This window comes from Eublepharis macularius, chromosome 2 (assembly GCF_028583425.1).
Source record: "Eublepharis macularius isolate TG4126 chromosome 2, MPM_Emac_v1.0, whole genome shotgun sequence".
NCBI classification, from domain to species: domain Eukaryota; kingdom Metazoa; phylum Chordata; class Lepidosauria; order Squamata; family Eublepharidae; genus Eublepharis; species Eublepharis macularius.
Window position 1 is genome coordinate 68,977,265 of NC_072791.1, and position 16,751 is coordinate 68,994,015.

A 16,751-nucleotide genomic window follows, 5' to 3' on the forward strand; every position below is an offset into this window, starting at 1 on the left:
TCAGCTGAGGCTCAGCAAGTGGAGGTAGGGATTGGCGGGAGATTGTATGCCATAAGCAGGCACCTGGCAAGCCCAAGTATTAATTCTATATGGAGCAAAAGCTTTTTATGGGGTAAAGGCCTCCTCAAGAGAAATGGCCTACTTAGAAGTAGAAGCAAGGAAGCAGGAACTCAGGCTGGCCAGGAGAAGAGGGCTAAAAGGCCCCAGCTGAAGGAAGTAAGCAGCAGCTGGTTGGAAGCTGGGAAGAAGCTGAGGCCAGAGAGGCTAACAATGGAATTCAAGTCTGGTGACACCTTAGAGACCAACAATATTTTCAGGGTATAAGCTTTCAAAAGTTCCCTTCTTCAGATACAAAGGCTCAGGAGTACAGAGCCTCCTGGATCCCCATAAGGCAACATTCCTGGTCTAGAGGGAAGACACTAGGAACTTTTCCCACCTGACCTAGGCAGACTGGCTTCCCCTGGCATAACACTGCAGAAAGGATGCAGAGGCCAGGACAGGAGGTTAAGGTGCTGGCATTGTACAGGAACAAAGTAATTAAAGTGCCTTGGTTACATTTCAAGTGTGCTGACTTGTTTTTGTCTCCATGGGAAGAAGATGGTATCACCAAAGGGGACATGTCCCTTGGCCCTGGGGGCTTCAAACATGTGTACGCATGTTCCAATGATTATAGGTGGGATGGAAGATGAACTTGCTATGCCAATCTTACACCAACCATTGCATTTTTATTCTACCTACACTGAACACCAGAAAAAGGAAATATTTAGCACTTAATAAGAATATGTTGGAAGCATTTATCATGTAGGAAAAACTCCAAAGTTGTATTTCATGACTTTGGAGGATATGTATCTTTTGTATATAGGGAGGGAAACATAAAATTTCTGCAGTGTCATCCTGTATTTACTGTATTCCAGTGGAAAAAAAGAAAATGTTTCTAGTAACAGGCAGGATACAGGGAAGGAGGCTTATATAATGCAAGGACCCTACTGGGGCTAAATATGTCTTTCTGCAGACCAAGTTATCCTATATCAGAGATTCTTGACAAATTTTATTCTGATGGCAAGATCATTCCTGCAAGTCCTTTACTCTCTCACATAAGCAGGTACCGTCCTCTGTCTGCAAAAAAATGAAGACAGAATTTTCATTTCACAGAAAATTATAAAAAATATTAATTTCCCCTCGTCAGATGAGACAGTAAAAAAACACCAACTGAATATATACTGCAAAGGATCATACTAGACTCTATAGACGCCAATCAATTCCTCCCAAAACATTTTAATCCTATTATTATTAAAACTTCATCTGAACAGTATTGCTTTTGGCCGTTGACCTGGCAGAGTCGTACGTATAAAAGTACAAGTTTTAAAATGGCTCATAAAGTATCAATTGCAGCTTATTTTCTCGTTTGGTGACACTTTCTGTTACCAAACTACCCTCCAACCAGTTCTGATCTCATTTCTGCTGCTTGAGTTTCCTTCTTTTCAAGGCCAGGCTAAGAGCATTTAAAATCGCATCCTTGTTGTTGATAATATTGTAGTAGCTCAGATCCAGCAATCTATCAAAGTCTGTTGGACTAAACGTGAGGTTTATGGAACCATATGGAGTTCTTTCTCTGTGTACATGGAAGTCACCATAGGATTTCTCCTCTTCTGTTTCACGTTTTATTCCTTTAAAGGAGGAGAAGAAAGAAAAGATTTGCATGGGTTTGCCTTTGAAAGATATTCAGACTGATTATACTGCATGTTGTTCTTCCTAGCCCATCTCAAGAATGGTATCAGAAAACTGGAGAAGGTACTGAAAATGGCACTCCAAAATATTAGGGGCTCCAGAGGTCTAAGAAATTGGGGGTGGGGGTGATCTAGGGAAAATGACTTGGGAAGACAGCATAGCATAAACATTAAGAGCAAGATAGAAAGTGAATACCACCTCTGCTTCTCAGTATAGTGGCTCACCATACCTCTCTGGCCATTCTTTTGTGTTCAGCCAAAAAAGCCAAGCAGGAGGGATCAACAGCAACTGTGGAATTGGTGTCAGCAACCACCAGCTCACAAACTCAAACCCATCCTTGAAGTGAGATCATTGGGAAAGGACACAAAATCCCCTCTCACATACACATACTCCCCAGTTCCACGGGGGAAGAAGCCCAACTGTTTGTTTCTTAACACAACAACTTCCTGCCACTCTCTCCTGCCATAGAATGAAGGGGAAAGACTGCTACATAAAATAAACTGGATCCCAGAAAGGCTGGTACATAAAATAAAGTGGATTTTATGGTACATAAAGCCAAGTTGAGAAGTAGAAAGTCTGGTACATTAAAAAAAGGTGCATGAAATAAAGTAGATCCCATGTTGTTGGATGTCAATGAAATTCAAGTGAGTACTAGATCTGGAAAGGCTAAGAATAATGGAGCCTGGTTACTCGGTGTTCCTAAAACGGTGAGTTCAAATGTGGCAAGAGCCAATGCATTTCTTCCCATTTGCTTGCTGCTCTGATTCCTGAGTCTGACCCCTTCCATACTCCTTCTTATCCCTTCTCAGGTAGGTTGTTCTCCTTGAAATCCATGCATCTGTTTCTATTCTTCTTTTTAGGAATTTGAAGTCAGTTTCTAAATAATTTTATTTTGATCAAAGAGAAACTCAAAAAAAGGAGGGGCAGGAAGGAAGGGGTTCTGCAAAATTTCAGAATTTCACTTTGTAGGTGCTCAAAAGCAGGCAATGTCTTCCCAAACCTCCCTAACTTCCTATTATAGCACCACAGGGTGGTGTGTAACATGAAACAACTACAAAAGATGCATTGATTTCTCTTCAAAGAGAAACTGAAGAGAAATTCACCTTTTAAAAGAGAGAATAAAAGAGATTCAATAGCTATATCTAAAAATTGAACCTTAGAGAAAGAAACACTATGAATCTCAGGTTCCTTTTTTCTCTTTGCCCTCCTTTGTTATTGTTCACATTCCCTCCTTTTCTACTCTTTCCTTCATCACCTTTCATGCTTCTTCTTGTTTTGCTCTTGTGTCTCTCTGTAATTCACCATTACCTCACATCATTTATCTGGCTGCCTTATAGGTGGCCTAAAAGTGATGGTGAAGAAAGGGATTTTTTTGGTGGCAATGGGATTGGGGATGGAGGGAGAACCGAGTTAGTGTCTTCCCCTAAGAAGTTTGGACAGTAGTTGCCCCTTATAAAATAGCTGATATCTGCAACCTCCTTCTTCACACCAATCATTTTTGATGTATTGAAGTTGAAGCACTGTGTTAATATTTGTAAATGTAATGTATTATATTGGTTTGTTGTTTAATTATTGTTATAGTTCTAAAATTGAATTTAAAAAAATAAATAAAAAAATAACTGATGCCTAAGCTCATGTGGCTCTTTTAGTCATCATTACGGTGTTTGTTTGCTTGAAACTACTACACCATGCAAGCTCCATTACCAGAAAGAAAGGAGAAGAGAAAGAACCTCAGTTTGAGAATGAAAGTAATGCAAGAAAAGCCAGAAGGGAAGAATGCCCCCAAGTCTCTGCTAGGGAAACCAAACTCTCATACCACCTTTCATTACATAATACCTTCATATGTGCACAAATACACACACAAAATTAATCTATTGCACACAGGCTTGTGGATTACCCCATTCTGACTTCAATTTTATTCTCCTATCAGAGTCCTCAAACCTGCAGAACCCAAAAGGTTGGGGACTGCTGTCCTAAGTGGCAGCAACAGCCCTGGAAATAAACTACTTTGTTCTTCTACCAATTTTTCAAAAAGGATTCAGACAAGTGCACTTGATTTGTGTTTCAAGTGAACATTGAGTTCAGGGCTTTTTTTCTGGGAAAAGAGGTGGTGGAACTCAGTGGGTTGCCCTTGGAGAAAATGGTCACATGGCCGGTGGCCCTGCCCCCTGATCTCCAGACAGAGGGGAGTTTAGATTGCCCTATGCGCCGCTGAGCGGCGCGGAGGGCAATCTAAACTTCCCTCTGTCTGGAGATCAGGGGGCGGGGCCACCGGCCATGTGACCATTTTCAAGAGGTTCTGGAACTCCGTTCCACCGCGTTCCTGCTGAAAAAAAGCCCTGATTGAGTTTAAGAGTCTTATATGCAAAACTCTGACCCAAAATACTCATTATGTTGGATCTCAAACCAGTAACACACGAAAGCAACATACAGGCCATTTCCACAGGGGTTATTTTTTCCTGGTTCAATGCTGTTGGGAAGTGTCTTCCCCCCACCCCACCCCGGCTGCCCATAGCATCATGGTACATTCATGCATCTCCCCAGAGTTTCCCAACTTTTCTCTAATCTTTCTCAAGCCTGCTGTGCTGCAAACTGCAAAGTCTTGGGGAAGACCGCAGCAAAGCCACAGTGGCTGCCACATGGGTGGAAAGTTTTGGATTGTCTCATCCACATGACAGCCATTTTCCCTGTCCCCATCCCGATTGCAGTCTCATTTCCTCCCCTTCCCCCCCCTCACTGGAACGTTTAATTTTTGTTTAAAGGACTTATAGTAATATAACTGTAAGAGAGGAGGGCCACAGCCACTACATACAGGCTGTGTGCCACCACCGGTCCAGCTGAAAAGCAGCTGGGGTGGGGGCAGGGCTGCAGCGGGCAGGGCAGCTTCCTCTTCCCCAGACTGGAACCTGATAAAAAGGCAGGCCCAGCTGGAAGGGTGAGGACAGACTGCAAAAAAAGAAGGCTGCTATGGGCAGGGCAATGCAAAACTTTCTTGCAGGCAGCTTGCTGAAGAGAAAGAGCAGAGGCAGCTCTCAAGGAAGAAACTGAAGACAGAGCTGCTCGCTAGGTGAGGTGGGGCTGGCAAGCAGGCTTCAAACCTATGGAAGGGACTGCAGATGCTAATTAAATGAACAGTACCCTTTATTTGTGTGAGGAAAAGAATAAATAAATGGCTCACGGCAGCTAATGATGAGGATAGGCAAAGAGAAGAACTCAGTGTGACAGGTGCCCCATCCCCTGAGGTGCTGTTTAATCCAAGTAAGACAATAATTTTACCACAAACTGTATACCAGGTTCTCTGAATTCCCAGCCTTTAGATTTTAAAAAGTATGTCTCTAGACCCTTCCATTGCAGAGACATAAGAGGAAAGGCATATCTTCACAACAGAAGGGGCTAAAGACTTTTAAAAATTGAAAACTGGGGGGGGGGGTCAGAGAACTTGGCACTAGGGATGCCGAATCTTGGGTTGAGAAATTCCTAAAGATTTGGGGGTAGAGCCTGAGCAGGACAGAGTTTAAGGGAGGGAGCTCAGCAGAGATGTGATGCCATAGAGTTCACCTTCCAAAGCTGCCATTTCGTGCAGAGGAACTGATCTCTGTAGTCTGGAGAGCAGTTGTAATTCTAGGAAACCTCCAGGCCCCACCTGGAGCTTGGCAACCCTATCTGGTACAGAGACTTTTATAACATATCACTATAGAGACAGTCAATTGTGTTTTTTTTTTAATTGGAAAAGCCCCAGAGACCCAAGCAGAGTGGGGATGGCCAATGGCCATTGCTGAGGAACTGGTAGGGTTGCCAGATTCCAGGTGGGGCCTGGAGATCTCCTGGAATTACAACTGATCTCCAGGCGACAGAGATCAGTTCCCCTGGAGAAAATGGCTGCTTTGGAGGGTGGACTCTATGGCATTATACCATGCTGAGGTCCCTTCCTTCTCCAAACCCTGCCCTCTTAAGGCCCCACCCCCAAAATCTCCAGGAATTTCTCAACCTGGACCTGCCAACCCTAGGGACTGGGCAAGGAAACTACTGGGAAACCTGCCATGTCGAAGCGCCATTGCCATCGCACTGTATCACAGATGCACCAGCAACAAGAAAACCATACAACTCTGTTCCTGTGTGGAAACCAGGAGAAAAAGGGGTACCAAAAATGGAACAACAACCAAAACCAAAACAAAAAAGAACAGTGGTGTAGTAAAAAGAAAAGTTAATTGTTTAATTGTATTGCTCCTAAGTGTTTCACATATACTTCTTCAGAAGAGACAATTCCGAAACTCTGTTGCTGTGGGAGCTGCTTTGGCCATATTATTAAAGAAGACTCCTCTAAAAAAGCACAAGTGAATCATGTAGGAACAGTAAATAAACTGAATAAATCATTCCCACTGCGCCATATTTTTTTTTTTGCCCCATGTAGAATCCACCAAAGCCAGTTCAGCAAAATCTACACGAAACCTTTAGTTTTCTCAAGCAAACTCTTTATGTATAAAGGCACTTAAATAATGAAAACTGGTTTGTATTCGATTGCATTTGATATTAGACATCATACTAGATCTTTGGAAATATGACTTGTTATGCTGAACTCCCAAGATTGTGGTGATACTGGAAATAGGTTATCTTTTTCTATGACAGCCACCTGCAAGACTGGGCCTTTTCTACATCTTGTTTACCTGGTGCTTTGTATTTTCTAAATGTATTGTTCACCAATGGAAAATGAAGCACTATGGGAGCCTTTGGGTTTTTAGGATGCAGGTACATGTAACACTCTTTTGGATTGCGCCTGTCATGCTCTGTCACAACAATGTGCGGAAAAGGAATTCCTCTGTCTTCACAGTATCTCTGAGCCTGATGCAGGACCTAACATGAGAGCAGGAAAAGGTCAGGTAGCTTTTTCTCCATCTTGTATAAATATTAAGCTGAAAATCGCCTAGTGTTATATTCTAAAACTGGTTCACTTTCTATCTGAACATCAGAATAAAATGTATATTTTAGGAATATACTGTGACAGCAACTATTATATACTAGCATTTACATGTACACCCTCTGACATATAGTGTTATCAAACTATTTGTCATCTATAGCATATCACTGATCAATACATAAACCAAAGAGACCTTTAATTGTCATTATAACTCTACTGTCCATCAAATCACTTGTGAAGCTGAAATATGTGGTTTATTTGACACAGAATTTAGAATTTATCACATGCTTTGTACATAGAAGGTTCCAAACTAAATCACTGGCACCTTCAGTTAAAGATTCCAAGGAATTTTGAAGAGAAGGTAATTCTGCACTTTAGGAACCAAAGCTCTTACTCATTATAAAGCACTGTCCTACAAAAGGGTCCATCTTGGGAAGCTTGACACTGATGGAACTAGTGTTGCCAAGTCCTCTTACTGTCCTGCAGGAGGCTGGGGACCTGGTGCTTATCTTTCTTCTTGCCCTGCACGCACGGCCCCATGCCTGCACGGTGACAGCAATTCCAGGCGACATCATAGTGCGGGTGCAGGAGCATGTGCACACTTCACAACGGGCCAATTTAGGCCTCAAATGGGCCCAATTCTGCCTGCTTTGAGCTCAAATTGGCCCGCTACAAAGCATGCATATGCTCTCAGGGAGGCACAATGATGTAACTCCCAGGAGTAACGTCATCGCACTGCCCCTGGGAGCAGGCCTGAGAGGCCCATTCCCATGGCCTTCCCCCCACCAGCCAGGTGAGTGGTGGCGGGGGTGGATGGTGAAAGCGGGGAATCTCCTGCCCCCACCAGGGAATGGGGTCTCTAGCTGGAACACTGGCCGCTGTGTCTGAGCTGTTCAAAATCTAGTACTGTCACACAGAGATAAAACCCTGAGTTCATCATAGGTAAAGTTAGAGATATTCACAGTATGCTGTAAGAGAGTCATCATAGCTTCCAATTCTTTAATTACCACTTCCAAAGATCAAAGAAGTATAAAGTCCATTTGGATTTGTAGCCTTAGAAGTATACTTAATTTTCCTGAGAGCTGAACACTTCTAAAGAAGAAGAGGATCTTCATAAGCATTCTAAATCAAATATGTGAAATCTGCGCACATTTTATTAGACTATGTTCCTGTTTCTCTCTTACCTCAAAGGGAGCTTGCCAAGAATAATTTAATGACAGAATGAGATCTACATCTCTCTCTGGCATGACTACCAATGGAAAGGCAGAATTGATGGCTAAACCTGCATCCACTAGGTGCAGACTCTCTTCCCCTGGTGTCAGCTGATTGGGGACTGCATCCAGATGAGCCTCTGGGGAAAAAAAAACATGGCCATTGAAGTGGATTGATTCTCCAGCATAGAAATCCTTTCTCCATTATAAAATAATGTCATTCTTTATTGGGGAAAGCCTTTCTTCCTTGAAGAAAATTTTAACAGAAAAGATAGGATTCACCTATAGCTTTTTTGAAATCTTGAATTTGAAATTTCTATATATCCTCTTCAAAATAAAGGGCATATTAGCCAAAATATTAGCTTGAAAGGTTAAATTTGAGAACACAAGACACCCTGATTAATTAAAGGTAAAGGTAGTCCCCTGTGCAAGCACTGAGTCATTACTGACCCTTGGGGGACGTCGCATCATGACGTTTTCTTGGCAGACTTTTTATGAGGTGGTTTGCCATTGCCTTCCCCAGTCATCTGCTCTTTACCCCCAAGAAACTGGCTACTCGTTTTACCGACCTCAGAAGGATGGAAGACGGGATCAACCTTGAGCCAGCTACCTGAACCCGGCTTCCACCAGGATTGAACTCAGGTTGTGAGCAGAGCTTGGGCTGCAGTACTTCAGCTTACCACTCTATGCCACGGGGCTCCTACTATCCTGCTTAATACGAGGTTGAAAACTAGCAATTTCTACATCTCTCTGTGGAAACAGGATAAATGAAATATATCCCATACTAGGTAAAGCACTGTAATACCGCCTATAACGCTGTTATATTATAGCATTCTCCATTCTGAGTATCATTTTTATGATAAAACAAAACAAAAAGTTTCATACAGGGCTTTCAGCCAAAGAGAGCTGCATATTCTGGCTGGGGAACACAGGCTGTGGCAAAGAAAATGCAAGTCTGTGATCAGGCAGGCAGAAAGGGACTATGAGGAACACATTGCAAAAAACATAAAGACCAACAATAAAAATTTCTTCAAATATATTAGAAGCAGGAAACCAGCCAGGGAGGCAGTGGGGTCCTTGGATGATCAAGGGGTAAAAGGATTACTTAAGGATGATAGGGAAACGGTCGAGAAGCTAAATGCATTTTTTGCCTCTGTCTTCACTGTAGAAGATGAGAGGTGCTTGCCTACTCCAGAACCACTAATTTCGGGAGGAGTGTTGAAAGACCTGAGTCAGATTGAGGTGATGAGAGAGGAGATCCTATGACTGATATACAATTTAAAAACTAACACATCACCAGGCCCAGATGGCATACATCCAAGAGTTCTGAAAGAACTCAAATGTGAACGTGTAGATCTCCTGACAAAGATAAATAACCTTTCATTAACATCTGCCTTCATTCCTAAGGACTGAAGGTAGCTAATGTCACCCCCATCTTTAAAAGGGGTTCCAGAGGAGATCTGGGAAATTACAGGCCAGTCAGTCTAACGTCAATACCGGGTAAGTTGGTAGAAACCATTATTAAAGAGAGAATTAGTAGGCACATTGATGAACAAAAGCTATTGAGGAAGACTCAGCATGGGTTCTGTAAGGGAAGATTTTGTCTCATGAACCTGTTTGAGTTCTTTGAGGGAGTGAACAAACATGTGGACAAGGGGGAACCAATAGATGTTGTCTACCTGGACTTCCAGAAAGCTTTTGATAAAGTTCCTCATCAAAGGCTGCTAAGTAAGCTCAATAGCCATGGGGTAAAAAGACCTCTTGTGGATCAAAAACTGGCTAATGAATAGGAAACAGAGAGTGAGTATAAATGGGCAATATTCACAGTGGAGGGTGGTAAGCAGTGGGGTACTGCAGGGCTCAGTATTGGGTCCGGTGCTTTTTTACTTGTTCATTAATGATTTGGAGTTGGGAGTAAGCTGTGAAGTGGCTAAGTTTGCAGATGACACTAAATTGTTCATGGTGGAGAGAACCAGGGAGGATTTTGAAGCACTCCAAAGGGATCTGTCAAGGTTGGGCGAATGGGCATCAACATGGCAAATGAGGTTCAACGTGGCCAAGTGCAAAGTAATGCACATTGGGGCCAAAAATCCCAATTATAAATGCACGATGGGGTCCAAACTGGTGGAGACTGACCAAAAGAGAGATCTTAGAGTCGTGGTAGATAACTCACTGAAAATGTCGATACAGTGCGTGACGGCAATAAAAAGGCCAACGCTATGCTGGGGGTTATTAGGAAGGGAATTGAAAACAAATCAGCTAGTATCATAATGCCCCTGTATAAATCAATGGTATGGCCTCATTTGGAATACTGTGTACAATTTTGGTCACCACACCTCAAAAAAGATATTATAGCACTGGGAAAAGTGCAGAAAAGGGCAACTAGAATGATTATAGGGATGGAACACTTCCCCTATGAAGAAAGGTTAAAGCTCTTGGGGCTCTTTAGCTTGAAGAAATGACCGAATGAGGGGTGACATGATAGAGGTTTACAAGTTTATGCATGGGATAGAGAAGGTAGAGAAAGAAGTATTTTTCTCCCTTTCTCACACAATACAAGAACTCATGTGGGCACTCAATGAAATTGCTGAGCAGTCGGGTTAGAATGGATAAAAGGAAGTACTTCTTCACCCAAAGAGTGATTAACACATGGAATTCACTGCTACAAGAGATGGTGGCAGCTTCAAGCATAGACAGCTTCAAGAGAGGATTGGATAAACATATGGCGCAGAGGTCCATCGGTGGCTATTAGCCACAAGGTATAGATGGTAATGCTCTGTATTCTTGGTGTTTAGGGGGTAGCTTCTAGTGTCCCTTCCCCACTGGCAGACCTCCCGTTGATACCTGTTTTTTTGGCCACTGTGTGACACAGAGTGTTGGACTGGATGGGCCATTGACCTGATCCAACATGGCTTCTCTTATGTTCTTATGTTCTCTTATTGCTGTACCAGTGAGAGCAGTATATTCTGGCTAGCATGGGAACAATCAGTCCTGTGCTAGTTCGGTAACAACCCGGCTCATCCTCCTAGAAATAGCTCCTCCCAGCATCTTCCACCACTGCCACCTAGGAAGAGCAATGGCAGGAGTACATAGTCAGTTGTGCAGCTGCCTCTTACCTAATGCACTAAGAGCCAAGCTACACATGTGGGTTTTTAAAGAGTTATTTCCCTGTTTCTGCTGCTAACTCTCCTACCCCAGCTCTGTTTCCACATAGGAAACAGTTTGGGAAGAGGCGGCAACCCTTCCCCCCACCCCCTGACCCCTGCAGCAATGTTTCAATCTCATTTGAGATCTGTATTTTTAAAAGCTATTCCCTGCTTCTGTTGTGTGGCTATGGGGAAGCCAAATGGACCCAATTTATTAAAAATCCAAATATGTAGTTTGGCCCTGATACACCAATGAAGCCCTCATATGTCACTCATATAAAAAATGGTGATACCATGAACAAATCTACATTAAAATAGTCTTATAATTACCTCCTACTGTGATATTACACACAGCATCCTGTTTCCAAGAACATATCCACGGCCATTATAAAGAGGTATTGCTATACCTCAGTGCCACTCAAAAAGCTGAAAATTGGTACACAACCAAATTTTGTGACAGAACTTCCAGGTTTGTCTGTTTTTTTATTTAATTTTCAAGTGCACAGGTCCTGAATCGGATCAGGATCACAGTGCAATGGAAGGAGAGATTTAAGCCTCCCTTGTGTTGTTTTCCTGTTCTAAAGCAGCCCCATAATGTGGTGCAAACATACTGGTACACACAAGGAAGCAAAAGAATGAAGAAGTGTCTTCCTTTAGATATAATCCCAAATGAAGGGGGATTTCCACAGGTATCAAGGAACGTATCTAGAATTTCAGAATATGAACATTACTCATCCCTGCAGTAACATTATATTCAGTTAATACATATTCTAAAATGAAATTTGGTTTCCCAGAATTCACTTGGTACACAAACAAGTTCCTCACACAAAAGCTTACCCTTCCAAGCGACAAACTGTTTATCATTGACATAATCCCGATGAAGGTTCATTCCTTGCAAAAAGTTAAATATTTCTCCAGAGGTAATTCGAGACTTAAATAAAGAATTAAATAATTGTGTAAATGCTCCCCCTGGCATGATTACCCAAGTTTTTATCATTGCAGGGTCTACGGACTGGTAACCTCGTAGCTCATCTACAAAATAAAAGCCAAATACAACACAACTCAGTCTACTATCTTCACATTCCAACTTCAATCCTACTAATTATATATTTAACATTTCAGATCTTTCAAGAGAAAACATGAAAACTTAAGTTAAACAAAATATTCAGGGAAGTGGGACTGTGATAGAACAGATTAAGACTTTCATTAATATTAGTTGCCCCACATCCTTCCCCAATGACTCCACAGACCCTTGGTTGCTTACTCATACTAGCCTCATCTTGCTAGTTCAAGAGAACCCATATCTCCATAGTTGCTATATTTCTTTGCAACAAAAAGTTACCAGCAAATATTATTCAGCTTTGAGAAAGCATTCCTCAGAAATCATACATCCATCACACCATTCAGCACAAAAAGATGCATACATAGGGATCATCAACTGAATTCAAAATAACTGCTTATTATTTTGCATACATAAACACATATCACTTTTTCAAAAATACATTCTTTGATTCCTTCATGCAAATGCTCATAGTTATAGACTTAATGGCACTCAGTCCCCATACCTGCAGGACCGCCTTTCCTCCTATGTTCCACTCCAGCAGCTCCACTTATCTGAGCCACCTAGTAAACAGGTAAAATCAGCAGCTGTCCATTCACGCCATCCTCTGTGGCTTCTCCCACATTAGGGAATGGTCTGCCTGAGGTTATTAGAAAGGCCCCCATGCTTCTCTACTGTTCAGCAAAATGTGCAAAATAGAAATGTTTAAGGTGGCATTCTTGTAGAGGAGTAGAGCTGTAGGCTGTGATTTACTTATTTACTTACTTATTTATAGTCCACCTTTCTTGCTGAGACTCAAAATGGATTATACAGTGAAGGTCAATACAATCAAAGCTGGTACATTCAATAAACAATACAATAGGGTAAGGATTGCAAAAATTTGAAAACAAGCAGAGATCCAATACAGAGCTGGAAGCAGTGCTGAACCAAATCATAAACAGATTGACATAACATATTAAATAGTGCAGAACTATCCAGTAGGAGTATACTTACAGCAACAGACTGTACACAGTAGTACAGTCTACAATCTCTATCCCTTTTCATTGCAACTCTCTGGGCCATTTCCTTACAGCACAGTCCTAGAACCTGTGTAAAAAAGCTCTCTTGAATAATTCAGTTTTGCATAGTTTGTGGAAAGCCAAGAGAGTGGGAGCTTTCCTGACCTCTTTAGGCAGACCATTACATAAGGTGGGGCTACCACAGAGAATACACATGTACAGACAATTGTTGGTTTTGCCCATGTGTAGGATGGCACCTGCAGATGGCCCTGTTTAGATGAGTGAAGCAATCATAACAGAGCATGAGGAGATAGGTGGTCCTGTAGATATGAGAGATCAAGGCTATGAAGGGTTTTGTATGTAAACAATCAGCTCAGAAGGTGAACTCTGTTAGAGATAATGTTTTTTTCTTCTTCAATACTCCACTGCATTATGTTGTTTTATTTTGAATGTTTTACTTTTAGACTGAAATGTAGCCATATTTTGTAACCCTCTTGCTGGTTGACTGAATAATTTTGTTTTATTAGGAATCTTTTTCTGTTAAAGTTCAAATGGTATGTGGTAACCAGTTTACTGTTTGACTGAATAGTTCTATCATACTTGTAATCCACTGTGAGTCCCAGTAAGAAAGGCAGGCCATAAATGAAAAAAAATATTCAAAGTTATACTCTTGATGTGCTTTTACATTTTAACATTCACTTTTACAAATCCAGAGGAGTTAGCCATGTTAGTCTGTGTAGTAGCAAAATCGAAAAGAGTCCAGTAGCGCCTTTAAGACTAACCAACATTACTGTAGCATGAGCTTTCGAGATGCATCTGACAAAGAGAACTGTGGTTCTCGAAAGCTTATGCTACAGTAAAGTTGGTTAGTCTTAAAGGTGCTACTGGACTCTTTACACTTTTACAAATGGTACCTGTATTAAATTTTGTGTTGATAAAGGAAACTATGTAACTTTGGAAAGGCAATCAGAGTTACACTAAAAGAAACAATATATATTTTTATTGTTGATACAAAAAACATCTTTTCATCTGCTTTGCACAGTTTTATAACTGCTGAATACAATCTATCCTTTACCTATTGCTCTGAAGGCATCTTTCAGAGAGTCTATGAATTTCATTTCTGAAGAAAATGTTTCCTCCCAGATATCATCAATGTTAGCAGCAAAGGCGCTGGCCCAAATTCCTATGAGTAAAATTAAAGAGATACTTTAAATCATTAGCATTCTCTCTAAATATGAAACTAATGGTTAAATTAAATAAACAATGGCAGTACTGCATTGCATTCTGTGATAACTAAGCTCACAATATAGCTCTCACAAATGAGAGCTAGTTTTGTATAGTGGTTAAGAGCGACAGGAGTCTAATCTGGAGAACCAGGTTTGATTCCCCACTTCTCCGCTTAAAGCCAACTGGGTGACCTTGGGTCAGTCATAGCTCACTGGAGCACTCTCAGCCCCACCCACCTCACAGGATGTTTTGTTGTGGGGATAATAATAGCATACTTTGTAAACCACTCTGAGTAGGTGTTAAGTTGTCCTGAAGGGTGGGGTATACAAATCGAATGTTATTATTATGTTATTATTACAATATACAACTTGCCACATTTTCTGATGTCATTATATTGCATGTTTTCCTATCCTCAGTATCAACATCCAGTGATACATGGTGGCAAACAAACACACAGCATAAAGACATCTGGGGGAAAGTGTGTGTATGGGCATGTGTGCGTACTTGTAGTAGAGGGAATTTAACAGGGAATTTAACACAGGATTGCCATTTTTGTTGGAGAGGTGAAAACACTGAAGAATTTTATTACTGTAACTACTTATACATTTGTCCATTTCAACCCTAAGTGTGTGTGGGGGGGTACAGATTAAGAGTAGGGGTGAAAGAGAGGAATGAGTGAGTGAGATGATTGGTTGATGACTGAGAGTGTGGGTGAAGTGAATGCCGTTTTTAGACTGAGAAAGAAAAAAGAAAAAAAGATTCAGTCAGGGCAAGAGAGGCAAGCTGTGTGCAGCCTGAGAGTGTCTGTGAATTACTGAGAGAAATATAACTTGTGTGCAAATCTGAACTCTGTGTGTCTGAGAGAAAACTATTTATTCTGTCTAAAGCAGGCAAACTGTGTGTGAACCTGAGAGAAAGTCTTATGTGTATTTGAGTGAGAAATTGATATCTGAAGCAGGCAAACTGTGTGAGCAGCCTGAGAGAGAAAGTGTGTGAAGATCTGAGTGACTGTGCCTAAGTAACTTTAAGAACAAATAACACTCTTTGAAACCATCAAGCTTAAGAAATAATATAAAACCGTTATGCTTATTGTAAAAATAAAAGTTTATTTTGGTTTTCTTTTCAACCCAGAGTATCGGTTATTCCCATATCCCATTCCTATCCACAGGGCCACATAGTCCCATGAAGAAGCCTGATGCTTGGGCACATTAATAAACAGGAAAGTTAAATTATTGTGGAATATAATTCCTGGTGGCAGCAATCTACCCAGAGGGAGCAAGAAAAGGGTTAAAGGCAAAATCTAACTGAAAGACAGAAATGAGGTCGTAACTAGGCATGGGCACGAACAGGAAAAAAAACCCAAACACCCTGTTCGTCGTTCGTTGCCACCCACGAACAACAAACAACGAACATGAACTGTTCCCGGACATGTTCATTGTTTGTGGGGGCCAGAACTCCCCCAACCCCCCCCCCACTTAGCCCCCCTCCCCTCAAACCCACTTACCTGGCTGACAGGCGGCAGGGGGGATTCCCCCCTGCCACCTGCCAGCTGATAGATTAAAGGGCACTGTCCTGGCAAAAACAGCAGTGTCTGCTGGCAGCTATTTTGAGAGGTCACCAACTGACCTTCCCAATGTCCAATACCCACCAAATCTGCAGGGGACATAGTCCTCACTGTCCTCTGAAGACCCTCCCAAGTTTCAGAGAGATTGCACCCCAGGAAAGGCATGATCCACGGGTCTCCCCTTTGGCTGTCATTTTCTCATCACAGTGGCAAAAACAGGACTCTGATGGAAGTACTTTGAAGGGTTAAAGCCAGAAGGAAAGGCAGAAGGAGTTCAGACAGAGTTCAGTCCCTGCCTCCGGGTGGCAAGGGGATTGATTGCAAGTGCCAGACTGTCTGGCTTGATGAACGGCTGCCGAAGGCATTGAACGACGCTTGCAATGACCACCTGTTCGTTTAGGATGGGGCATCACGAACAGCTTGTTCGTGAACAGCAGATTGGGCTGTTTGTGGGTTTTTTCTGTTCGTAATGCTGTTCATGCCCATGTCTAGTCATAACACCTTGCTTTTCCTGCCTACTGATGTGCTTCCTTTCTGTCTGTAAATTACACCCTGAAATTCTCTCTGTAGTTGGAAGGCCTACAGTTAATGCTTTTGGCAAATCTTCTTGTTGCAGTAAACTTTAATGAAGGAAATTCTGCATGTGTGGGACTGGGTTACTTTCCCAATGCAATAGATAAGACAAACTGACAAGATAATTTCCAATGGCTTTTCCCATCACTGCCACAGGAGAAAGTAGAGAAGTGCATGTTAATCCCTTCTCGTAACTAACAGTATAGTCTAAGGTTGCCAGGCTTCCCTAGGGTGAAAGCAGGGTATGGGGGTGTTGCAATTAATGAGGGGCACTCATCTCAAATTGACCACAAACACTAAATTGGGGTCAATAGGACCCTGGAGTAACC

The 16,751-nt window shown here is 41.9% G+C and overlaps 1 protein-coding gene across 1 annotated transcript in view; it reads right to left on the reverse strand.

Moving 5' to 3' along the window:
* Positions 1–1,452: 1,452 nt before the first annotated feature.
* Positions 1,453–16,751, reverse strand: part of LOC129323406 (cytosolic phospholipase A2 zeta-like) — a 50,280-nt gene continuing 34,981 nt past the window's right edge. Inside the window, exons 16-20 of the mRNA XM_054969938.1 lie at positions 14,134–14,241; positions 11,838–12,032; positions 7,828–7,994; positions 6,393–6,579; positions 1,453–1,667 (exon numbers count right to left, since the gene is read on the reverse strand). Coding sequence (XP_054825913.1) covers positions 1,453–1,667; positions 6,393–6,579; positions 7,828–7,994; positions 11,838–12,032; positions 14,134–14,241 — 872 coding nt within the window. The remainder of the gene's footprint in view (positions 1,668–6,392; positions 6,580–7,827; positions 7,995–11,837; positions 12,033–14,133; positions 14,242–16,751) is intronic.